We start from the raw sequence: 11,538 nt of genomic DNA, 5'->3' as shown, positions 1-11,538 counted from the left end.
GTTCTGCATCAGTAAGATAGGGAATGGTCAGAGCAGCAGGCTTAGGGAATGGGGTATATCATGAATTCCTTTTTAAACCAGGTTGGAGGTATGTATCCCAGCCCCTCTCACTCCAGTTTCTTCTAGCTGCTATCTCTGTCCCCACATGTGACCCAGCCCCTGCTTTTCACCACCCTCTCTCCTAGAGGGCCACTCTTGCTCCTCAGAATTCTGGATCTCCAGTCTCTGCATTTTTTTGAGCTAGGTCTGAAAAAAGGAAAAACAAAAATCCAACCATTCCCAAACTCCTTGTTGCGTTCCATTTCTAAACCCGCAGTGAACTCCTACCCCCAAATTCATAATTGACAAACCCAGGAGGCCTCTATTTCCCTCTCCTTCCTCTTTAACAATCATCATCTCACCTTCCCTCCCCCTTTCCTCTGAAAAACTGTGAAGTGGGTGGAGAGGGGGAAGTGAGCAAAGCGGATACAATTCAGGGGGACACGGGGAGATGCTGGGTTCTGGTCTGGCCTTTTTTGTTTTACTTTCTTGCCACTCAGCAGGGCTAGAGGGACGGGGTCACAGAGTCAATACTGCTCTTGGGAGTGTGTGGTTGAACTGAATTCTGGAGATAATGAGAAGTGCCTTCCCCCACATCATGTGGGAGGCAGCTGAACAGAGTGTGCTTCTCTGTCCCACAGACCATTTAGGGGACCAGAAGAGAAGGTATTCTAGTGTATCTGCATATCTGTAAATGGCACAGTCCCAGTTCTTTAGTCTTGGAACATTAAGTCTCAGTGAACTTTTAAGAGACCCAAATCTGCTCATTTTGCATACGGGGAAACTGAGGTCCAGAGAGGGGAAGGACTAACTCAAGGTCACTATTTATATGAGGCCCAGCAGTGCCTGGAGTTGAGATTCCTAGTCCCTGCCCCGACTTCTCTCCATTCCTTGCGTGTTGCTGGCGTGGGTTTCCCACCAGAGAGAGGCACAAAAGCCTGGATTCTTTCCTTTGTCTGAGACTGGATCTAGACCTGTTTCCCAGAATCGTGACACACACACTTAGGGGGACTCCTTTTCCATGTCGTTGGCGCCGCCTGGTGGAGTTGCGGAGAATTCTCAACAGCTGCGTCTACAATCCGAGTCCTGGACTCAGAAATGGTTCCCCAGGGCCAAGTTTACATTTGGGCGGGCGGGAGTGGGGGTGAGTGGGATTGGGAGCCTCTGCTCGCTTTCTACAAGCCTGAGATCTTTCCGTCCCCCTCCTCCTGGCCCCCTTTCCCGTGTGCCGGTCCCCCTCACCATACAAATCCATCTCGCGTTGGAATAGCTCCCATATCAGGGAGCCAAGATTGAGAGTCTGAGTCTGGGGGACAGAGGGCAACGAATCCAGACTTTATTGTCAGGGAGAGGGAAAAGCGAAGACGTGGGTGGGGGGCCGGGGTTGCTACATCGTCAAGCATTGAGAGTTGATGGGGACGGGAAGGCCAGTGGGGGCCCGTCCCCCTCCCGGTCGGCTGCTGTAAGGGCTGACGATACGGAAACCACAGAGGAGGGAGGGAGGTCACGCCCCCGCCCGAGTTGTGCAGTCGAGGTGTTTGGTGGGAGGGACAGCCATGAGGTCTAGGAGCTGGGACGGGGGAGGCTACAGACTCAGCGAATCCTGCGGAAAGGGGAGGGGCGGGGGCGAGGCTTCTATTGCTTTTTGCTCACAGTTTTGCGGAAGGCGAGGCGGGGGTGGGCTTGAACTGGACACCCCTTGCCCCCCTCGGTACCCCTTGGGCGATGGGTGCTGGTGAAAAGAATGGAATCCAGACTGGGGAGGAAGAAAGTGAGGGAAGGGTCTGTAGGGGCATCTACTTGGTCCCACCCAAGTGCCAGAGATGCCCCCAAGTGCTGCCCCCTGCGATGGGCCCAGCTAGACCTGGGGCTGGGGCATGGTGCGGGGCGGGCACAGTGAGGTTGCAGGCGGTAAAACCAAAGTGCTTTTGAGGGACCCAGGATCCCGCCTGCTCCCCTCCCCCTGCGGAGGACGGGGGTGTTCACGGAAGCGCTTCAGTTTGGAGACAGGGGGCCGGAGTCCCAGAGTCCACTTATTGCCAAGAAAATCCATTTCTGCCCCCCGGACTCCGACCATGGCTTGTGAACCCCGTTTTGTGCTAGGTTTGGGGGGGGAAGGGCTGAATGGACATGGCTTTTGGGAGGGGGGGTGTCTCCAAGGGGGCTCGGGGGTGAGACGGCCCCCCCTTTTCTAGGGGAGAGGGAAGGGCAGGGGGCGGGGTTCCCTGAGATCTGGGGTGTTCCCCCCCTTCTGAAGCCCCCCTCCCCCGCTACCCCTCCCCTTTCCTGGAACCCCGTACCTCGGGGTGGGGGGGAAGGAGAGAGATCATTCAGGGAGTGCCGGGAGTAGGGGCAGGCTTGGAGCCTGGAGGCCTGGGTCCCGGCTGGAGGTGGGGGGGGGGGGTTGAAGGGGGGGGGGTTTGGGGTTCAGGTCAGTAGGGGGAGAAAAGGATGGGTCCGTGCGCAGTTCGGATGGGCCCGGGGGCCGGGTGGAGCAAAGGGTGGGTGATGGGCGGTCCCTGGAGAAGAGGTGCGGCTGGGGCCGGGCGCAGGGACAGCGGGGAGCCTGCTGCCGCTGCCATCACCGCAGCCACCGCCAGGGGGCTGGGGAGCAGGCCACCGGCCAGGGACTTGGGCAGCTCCTTGGAGAAAGTCAGCGTGCCCTGCGGGGGGGGAGAGGGGCGGGGAAAGAGAGAAGTCATTCTGCGGCCCACAAACCCCACCTCTCCCCGGGCCAGCCCGCGTCCCCTCCCCCTCCCAGTTCCGGTCTCCCCGTGGCCGAATTCTCCAGCGCCCAGGCCTCACCGCTAGCTCCCCGGAGCCCCTAGGCTTCTTGTGACGGCTCAGTAGCGGGTTGGGCTTCCCGGCCACGCCGTCTCGGTGCCGCCGGCTGGAAATGTGCTGTGGGGGCGAGTGGATAGGGGGCTGTGAGCCACGGGGAAAGGGGCAACCGACAAGCCGGTAGGCACACCCCAAACACCTGGCTCCGCCCTTTCTGTGGCACCAAGGACAGACCCTGAAAGAAGCGCCCTCACCCAAGCTCCCTGTTCACTTCCCCACTTAGTGAGTAGAGCTCCCTAGAGTTCCTGGGAAAGGCCTTGGACCCACCTGTTTCAGTTGGACCTCCGAGTTGACCTTGACATTGCAGATCTCACAGTGGAAGGTTCGGTCCTGGGCAGGGGCCTCTGGTTCCCCAGGAGTGGGAGGCCCCAGACGAGGGTAAGCTTTGATGGGGCCCAGCCCACTTCGGGCCTCCAGAATTGTCTTGTGCTTAGTACCTGGAGCCCAGAGAGGGCAGAGGTAAGGGGTGGAGGAAAAATTTTCCAGGCCCAGTAGGTGACAAATACACTCTCAATTAAAATATGGGGGAGCATCAAGTGTGGGGGTTTTCCAAGCCCCTTGGGATGCCCCCAGACACAAGGTGGGTCTGGGGAGAGTCACAGGTTGAAGAAGTTAGGTGGAGGGGAAACTGAGGAAGTAAGTGGCTAAGGAAGGGGGGAGATGATTTGGGAGAGAGATAGGCTGATAAGTCCTGGACTGTCCAGTGTGTTGGAAACTAGGGGAATTAGGAGGTAGGGAGCAGGAGTGGGCTGAGGACAGGGGTAGGGGTGGGGGTAGGAGAGTCCATACCTTTGTTATGAGCCTCAAGCTGGGACAGGGAGTTCACTGCCACCTTGCACAGAGCACAGTAGAGCAACCGCTTGGCCTTTTCCTCCTCTTCCTTGCTGCCCCCAGGCAGGGAAGCTGGGGCTGGAGTTCCCCCTTCAACCTTGGTTGTACCCTGACCAGTCTCCGGAATGCTGGGAGGGGATGGGGAGCCAGGCTGTTTCTCTGGGGATCCTGGAGCTGGACCCAGTCCATTCTCCATGGAAACTGTTGTTAGGGGAGAAACATAGGGGTCACCCCAGATGGTTTTTGGAGAAGATTCTTTATGTGGAGGAAACCCACCCCCATTTCCTGGAGGGCAAGGGCCCAGGAGTCCCCACCCTGTGACAACATGCATGCTCTCATGCCCTGGGCCAGAGCCAGATGTGGTCTAGCTGCTGTAGTCTGGGTGTGAGGCTCCAATGCCTGGCTCATTCTCCAGAAGCTGGGAATAGTTGAGGGGTCCAGCCCCAATAGCATCCTCTTCAGGGTGAAGCTGGCACCCAGCCTAGCCATGGGGAGAGGCATGGAACAAGGATTCACCCCTCAATGGCCTACCAGCCAGCCTGGGCTTCCTGCCTGGCCAGCCCCTTCCCAGAGTCCTGCCCAGTCTCCAGGGAGGCATGCCAAAGAGCTTTAGGAAGGGGAAGAGGCAGCACGAGGAGAGGTTGGGAGAAACAGTTACAGACATGGCAGAAGGGAAACAGAAACAGCAGAACCGGAGAGGGAACAGGGATGCAGGCTGCTCTATAATTCATGGCTTGATTAAAGATGCACAGGCCCCAGCCCTCAGCGCTGGGTTCTGGCCTCTGTACAGGGGAAACTCTAGCACTCCCATTCTTGCTCCAGAGGCCGATCCAGTTTCCGGGTCATGGGGAGGCTGGCAGTGGGGGTGGGGCACTGCTAAGAAGGGACCTCCTGACCCCTGCGGGTGTGCATCTGCTTGTCCATTTTGTGATCTTTCCCTTTATTTCTCTCACTCATTTTTGTCATCCATTACCTCCATTTCAATCCAGATAGCACACTCACCTCTCAATCTGGACAGGGCTTCATGATTTATAAAAGTAGGGCACGTATCATGATCTCCTTAGAGATAAACCATTGGAACTAATTAAATGAGGAGATATACATAAAGCACCTTGAACAGTGATATTCAAGAAATACTAGCTACCACCACCACCATCATCATCATCCCCATTTTACAGAGATGTTGCCAAGTTAAAAAACGGTATCAGGCTAAGAAGCAGCCAGAGCATAATTATAACTCAGCTCACCTGCCCGCCCTATCTGTGCCTCCCTGAGGGGTGTGTGTGTGTTGAGAGTGGGGTCCTGGTTCCCAAGCTGGTGATGCAGATGCCTGGTTCTCATTCTACTTGGGGTGGAACAGAAAGGACAGGCAAGGATAAGAGGAAATGGGGATATTCAGTCTCTCTGGAGTTGGTCATGACTGCTATCTGATGTGGTAATCCCAGGATGGGGGTGGCTCATATCTTCCTTTCTTGATATTCCTTCCTTCCAATTTCTTGGGAGTATGATTGAAGATGGCCACCAGCCATGAGGGAGAAAGAATCTCAGAGCTGCTTTTTGTGAACCTGGAAAAGACCTCAAACATCTTAAGTCTCACTCCCAGGAAAGAAAACTCTGGCCCAGTGAGGTCAAAAGATCAACCAAGATCACCCAGGGAGTTGCTTGAGTTTCCTGAGCTCTCAGTCCTCCCTCAGGGGAACCCCAGTGGGCAGGCCCTGAGGTGTCCTGATTCCCTCCCTACCCCTCTCCCCAAGATGAAGGAGGCTCTCCCTGGATTTGATGGTTCCTTTTTTCTTGAGGAAGTTTGCCAGGTGGCCTCACCCTAGCCCCTCTCTGAGTCACTGGGCAGTGGGGAGGACAGACAGTGGGTACTCTGTCAAGAGGAGCTGGGGTGGGAGTGGGGGTGACAGGATGGAAATTTTGTATCACTGTGCGTGGCTCCAGGATTCACCTTGGATCAGGGTGGGGTAGGGGCTGAGGAAGAGAGAGATGAAAGCAGAGGAGAATTCTAAGAAGTGGGGAAAGAACAGAGGAAACAAGATCAGTTGAACAATGTGGCGGGGGGGGGGATTCAGACACACCTGGACGGGGGGCCACACCATCCCCATTTTGGGGGGTGCTGCCTGGGGGAGCTGGGTCTCCAGGTTCCCGGACGCCAGGCTCCCTGCCTCGGGTCTTGGCAGCCTCGATGCCTTTGACTCTTCGGGCGTGGCGATTACCCTTGTAGTGTGCCTCAGCCTGGCTCTTTAGGGATGAAGGAAGAAAATGGAATCTGAGATCACCTTTCATCTGACCATTCTCCCCACAGAGCTCCTTCAGGTCCTGGGGTGGTCTCAGCAGGCTGCAGTGAATCTCTCACTGTACCAGTGAGATGTAAAGCCCCATGCCAAGGAGTGCTGGTTATTCCTGGGGTTCAGACTAGCTTCTCAAGCTTGAGTAGATGGAAACCTGGATCCTCACCTAGCCCAGGCGGCCCCCTACCACCACACGCAGGGCCTGGCTGCTGACTCAGGCTTCTCACCTAGTTCTGGGTGAGGGAGGGTTACCCCAACCTATAATAGAATCCTAAATGGGAGGGTCCTAGCAATTCATCCAGCCAGCAATCTCTTGGCCCCCTGGCCTTCTTTGCCTATGTCTCCTGGCCCTGGGATCCAGCCTTCACTCCTTCTACACTCAGGCTGGGAGTTCCAAAGAGCTCTGAGGTCTGGGCTCTATCCTGACTACTCACCCCTGGTTCTCATTTTTCCTGAAGCCTCTGTGGACACCCTGGAGGACCCTGGCCCCAAGCCCAGCTCTGGAGATAGAGACAGCAGCAGAGACAGCTGTCAAAACAGAGCCACTTGGTGGGGGAGGGAAGGGGAGGGCAAAAGAGGGGAGGGCTGTCTACTATTGGCCCCCTGCCCCTCTAGTTCTCTACCCTCCACCAGTGAGTGGAGCCAGGGTTGGGAGAGGGGATGCCTGGGATTAGGGTAAAGGAAAGACCTAAAGCGGGGTTGGTCCTGGCTCTACCCCCACTCCCATGTGCACCTCCTGCTAAGAACATACAATCCTGGAGCCACAAGGTCACCCAGACAGGGATAGAGTAGAAATAAAAAGTGTGGATGGGCAGGAGAAGAAGATTGACAGCCCAGGGGTGGGGCAGTGGTGTGTGGAGCCTGGCATCATGGTGTGTGTGTGTGTGTGTGTGTGTGTGTGTGGACTGGGTAGAGAAACAGAACATGCTTTATTTCCCCCTACTCAGCAAAATGAGGCTGTGCTGTTTTTCTCCAAAAGTCTCAGAACTTGCACCCCACAAAGTCCCCTCTAGACCCACACAGAAGTCCCAGGGGAGCCACAGAGGGAGGACAGCTGGGAGGCCTGACACCTAGGTTCTGCGTTTGGGGTGGCTTCTCTCCATGGGAAAGTCCCATGGGAAAGGGTAGACAGAGGAGGAAGCCAGGAGGTTAGAGTGAACAGGGTGGGCCAGGGGAGGAGTTTAGCAGAGGCCATGGAGGGCACAGGCTCTGCAGGGGAGTCAATGACCTAACTCAGCCCAGTGCCCAAGGACTAGTGGGCCAGAGGCCACTCTCCCACCCAGACATGATGGCTATCTGTGTTCTAAGAAGTTCTGAACCAGGGAGGCCTCCGTTGCCAAGGGAGGGAGGGGTCAACCAGAGGACTGGCCTACTTCATGTTGAAATATACAGCTCTTCCCTCTCAAGTGCCTTCCATCCACCCCTGCCCCTCCTGCAGCATCCCCATTCTTTGCTCTTTCCGATATCCCCTTAATCTTTGCCCCCCACCAGAGCTCCCAGCCTCTGCCCTCCCCTGAGATCCCCTGGCTATTGCTGCCCCAATCACTCGAGCAGTTAGGCTTCTTACCTGAGAATTGAAGCGGATCTGACAGACATTACAGGAAATGATGGGCCGCTTGGTCTTGAGCAAGGGTCCCCCGAAAGTGTGGGAGAGTACAGCCTTCTGCACAGGGTCCATCTACGGAGGCAGGCTGGGGTGAGCCAGGAACCCCAGCACAAGCTCATGTCCATCATCCCCCACATTGGTAGCAGCTGGGTTGACCCAAGTCCCCAGAACCTCCTCTCTATCCCTCAGTTTGCTTGAGGGCTCTGAGCCTCAGTCCCCTGATTCCCTCCCAGCCCAATCTTCACAGCACTTGAAGGGACCTGAGGGATCAACTGGCCCCATGCTCCCATCGGACAGAAAGTAGAAGTGGTTTGCCCAAGGTCACACGATGAGTTAATAGCAGAGCTGGTACTTGCATGTGAACTGCTGTCTCAGTTCATCACACCCTGATGATCCATCTCTCTTTTTGACCTACAGTTAGGCCAGTCCACCAGAAGCCCACTGATGGGAAGTCCCAGAGCACCCCAGATCCTAGGGCCTTCAGCTGAGGCCTTTGAACTCTTTTGGCCCCACTCTGGGGCAAGATGTCTACCAAGCCAAGCTTCTGGTCCCAGGAGACAGATATTCCCAGCTTCCCATTGGGCCCCGGGTTGCCCTAACACACTCCCTAGACTACCTCTTTAAGGCAGCAGGTCTAAAAGGTAGTAATAGAACTCAGGAGAGAGTATGTGGCTGTAGTGAATCAAGGGGAATTAGTGGGGAGAAACTAAGAAGCTGGGTTGGCCTGAGGCAGCCGAGAGATCTGAACTCTTTCTCTGGGGCAGGGCTGTGGGGCTGGGCGTGATTAGGAACAGTATCTGCCCCCACCCTGGGTCAGCAGATGTCTTTGCAGTCTCCTGCCAAGAGTTCACATGAGGAGGGGAGACGATGGGAGTTTCTCTCTGAGGCCTTTAGCTATCAGGGGATGAAGTCAGGGGCCTAGAGGCATGAAAACTGCCTCCCTGCACAGTCCTCCTCTCTTCCAGGGGGTGGCCAGGGAGAGGCAAGACTGGAATGTAGCTGAGGTTGAGGGGGACTGAGTGATGGCTGGGACCTCTCATAAGGACGGAACCAAATTCAAGTTGAAGCCTTGTCTTCTAGGTGGAAGGATCAAGTAAAAAATGGTTGCTGGGACTTGGGGTTCCTTAGCTCCTTAGCTGAGTCCCTTTCCTGTGCCCAGGTCTTCATGGTTCCCAGTAAGACACCAGTGAGAGACAGGAACATGAAGCAAGGGGAAGAAGGTGGTTGGAATCTGCAAAGTCCACATATCCTCGCTCTCCCCAGTAGTCTCACTGGCTGGTTGGGGGTAATGTCAGGAAGGGGACTTTAGATCCCTGTGAAATGGGCTGCCTCATTTGGTAGTAGTAGAGGCAGGAGTCATGACCAAGTTCAGATGACTGGTCTGACTGACAAGTGTCCCATCACTTGGTCTGTCCTTGGCTGGAAGCAGCCCCTTTCAGTAGCTCACTTTTCACCTCCTGGAAACCCAGGTCCTATTCAAAGAAAAGCCAAACAAGGGAAGAATGGGTGTGACTGTGTGTCTCGGCAGGCTGTGATCAATCTGTGCATGGGTGGAGTGTGAAGGAGTGTCATGTGCTGTGTGTACATCATTTATGTATCAACATTTCTGTGTCGGGGGCTTTGCCAACGCCATGAATGGTCAGGTTGTGTAATCTTCAGCTGTGTGTTTATCTGTGTGGATGTATGATGTGTTTGGCAGAAAGAAAGACAGACCAAGTTGGAGACAGGCTTTAATCAGAAAGGGGAGACAGACGACTGCTCTCAGCTCCCAGTCTCTAGGCGTCAGTCCTCCCTATCCAGCAACAACCCGCCGCCCCCTGCCCCAGGGTTCTCCTCAGCCCCTGGGCTTCCTCACATGCTGGGTGGGGAATGGAATTCAGCCCAAACAGAAACCCAATCTGGGCCAGGAAACCTAAGTCGATGACAGCAGTAGGGAGAGAGGAGTGGGATGGAGAGGGGACAGCAGAGGCCCCAGTTCTGTCTCTGCCCCAGCCTGCTCCCCAGAGTGCCCTGAGGACGACCTGTGGGCTCACCATCCCAACATCCATCCCAGGAGAATGGTCCCTGCCCCACTTGTGTCCCTCCTCCGGGGTGAGAGCCTTTTCTCTTGTACACACCCCTCCTCAGGTTTAAGTCCATAAACACCGACTAGGGGTGGGGGGCACCGGGAAGAGGGCACCAACCTGGGGCGGTGGGTCCTTCCCACCCTCTCCTCCAGGAACTGAGGAGACACCAGGCTGAAGGTGAAGGCTCCTGGGCCCAATCCCTGCGCAGGTGGAATGTGAGCCACTGAAGTGCTGCTCCAGGCCAAGGTCAAGAGGCCCTAGTGACCTAGATGAGGGCTCTCTGGGGAGGGGTGGAGGCCAACATCTCCCACAGCCCATTCCACTCCAGAGCCCCTTCCCTGGGATTTTGGCCTAGACACTGCCTGGAAAGGTCCACAAAACATTCCTCTCCCACCTGCCCTCCAACAGCAGACATGAAGGGGAATCGCTCCCTGAAGCTGGGGCAAAATGAATCAGGAAGGGCAAGGGGGAGGGAAGGGAGGAAACCAGATCAGGAACACGCGGGGGGGCATGATTATATTTCCTTCCATTGCCCTTTATCTGATGGAAACCGCTGCCCCTTGTTTGGCCACCCCACTTCCCCCTCCTCCCCATCCCCCCCCCCATAAAGGTGAAAAGGGAAGGAGGGTGGAATCTCAGGGATGGGAAGACCTGAGGGACAGGAAGAACTGAAATAGGAAAGAGAGCGAGCTAGGGGGTGTCTAAAGAGCAGGTGGAAGCTGGTGGGGGAGGGATGCTGGGAAGGGGAGAGATGCCGGGATGGGATGAGGGATCTAAGCGGGGTGGTAATCTGAGGGTACATGTAAGTCCTGATGGGAAGTCTGAAGATCTGGGGGACTCCCAAGGATCTGAGAAGCAGAGGTGGGGGTATCCAGTGTGGTGGCAGTAGTCTGGGGGTGCCAGCTGGGATCCAGAGATTGGTTGGGACCGCGCCTGTTATGGGGGATGGGCCAGATAACCCGAGGACCAAGCGAAAGGAGAGGTAGCCCGCCCGCCAGGGGCGGGCGGGGATGGGGTGGGGGGGCGCTGCGGCAGCGGCGGGAGCCAGGGAGAGAGGAGGGGCCGGGTGGCTTACCCTGCGGGACCCCGGGGGCCGCGACTCCATGGCCCGGGGCGGTGGACCCGGGCGGGGCACCCGAGCCTGGCCGGGCCGGGCAGGCCGGGGACGCGGCGCTCGTTGCCCGGGTGGCTCGGGCTGTGCGGCCGGGCCGGCCCGAGAAGGGGAGGCGGTGCCGGCCGGGACTGGAGCCCGCCCCGGAGGCGGGGCCGAGGGCGGGCCGCGGACGGGGGCGGGGCTAGGGAGCCAGCGAGAGATGAAGCGGGGCTAGGGTGAAAAGAGGAGGGGAGTCCGTATCCAGATACTCGTTCCAGGGTATACCTTGTCCTGGCGAGGGGTCGCTCGGCCCGGCGACCGGGTATTGGCCAAGTGACCTCGGCTTCCTCCACTAAGGACCCTTGCTGGGTCCAGTGTCCCCATCAATCCTATGGACGACTCTGTTTCTCTAGCTCGGACGTTTCTCCTTTCTTCCATCCCCTCCGCTCTGGCCCTCGCTCCTTTGCTCACAGCCTCTCTTCCAGGTCCCCAGACGACCCTTCTCCTCTTCCCTCTGCACACGACCCGTTTGCCCTTTTTACATGTCACTTCCCCTACTAGGGAGGGGAAATCGAGCCCAGGCACCTAGGTGTCAGGCACTGCTCTCTCAGCGACTCCTCTGAACGGTGGAGCTCGGGGGCGCCCAGAGCAGAAGCGACCTCAGATTGGGGACATCGTCCCTAACCTCTTCCCACCTCCTCCCCTCGCCCGCCACCTGCTGGACAACCAGGTTCCCAAAGAGCTTATGTTTCGTGCACTTGCTGCCCT

General features: G+C 57.0%; 1 protein-coding gene across 4 annotated transcripts in view; it reads right to left on the bottom strand.

Annotated features, from left to right (window-relative positions):
• Nucleotides 1-1,357: 1,357 nt before the first annotated feature.
• Nucleotides 1,358-11,538, bottom strand: part of ZNF385A (zinc finger protein 385A) — a 19,845-nt gene continuing 9,664 nt past the window's right edge. For 2 of the 4 annotated variants that reach the window (XM_021686730.2, XM_021686731.2), the window contains exons 3-8: nucleotides 7,573-7,683; nucleotides 5,793-5,955; nucleotides 3,670-3,912; nucleotides 3,148-3,317; nucleotides 2,845-2,940; nucleotides 1,358-2,702 (exon numbers count right to left, since the gene is read on the bottom strand). In XM_021686730.2, coding sequence (XP_021542405.2) covers nucleotides 2,472-2,702; nucleotides 2,845-2,940; nucleotides 3,148-3,317; nucleotides 3,670-3,912; nucleotides 5,793-5,955; nucleotides 7,573-7,683 — 1,014 coding nt within the window. In that variant the 3' untranslated portion in view covers nucleotides 1,358-2,471. The remainder of the gene's footprint in view (nucleotides 2,703-2,844; nucleotides 2,941-3,147; nucleotides 3,318-3,669; nucleotides 3,913-5,792; nucleotides 5,956-7,572; nucleotides 7,684-11,538) is intronic. The other 2 variants (XM_044915390.1, XM_021686732.2) reach the window with 2 other exon arrangements.

The sequence above is a fragment of the Neomonachus schauinslandi genome, chromosome 5, assembly GCF_002201575.2.
Source record: "Neomonachus schauinslandi chromosome 5, ASM220157v2, whole genome shotgun sequence".
Lineage (NCBI taxonomy): Eukaryota > Metazoa > Chordata > Mammalia > Carnivora > Phocidae > Neomonachus > Neomonachus schauinslandi.
This window is presented reverse-complemented; position numbering and strand designations above follow the sequence as displayed.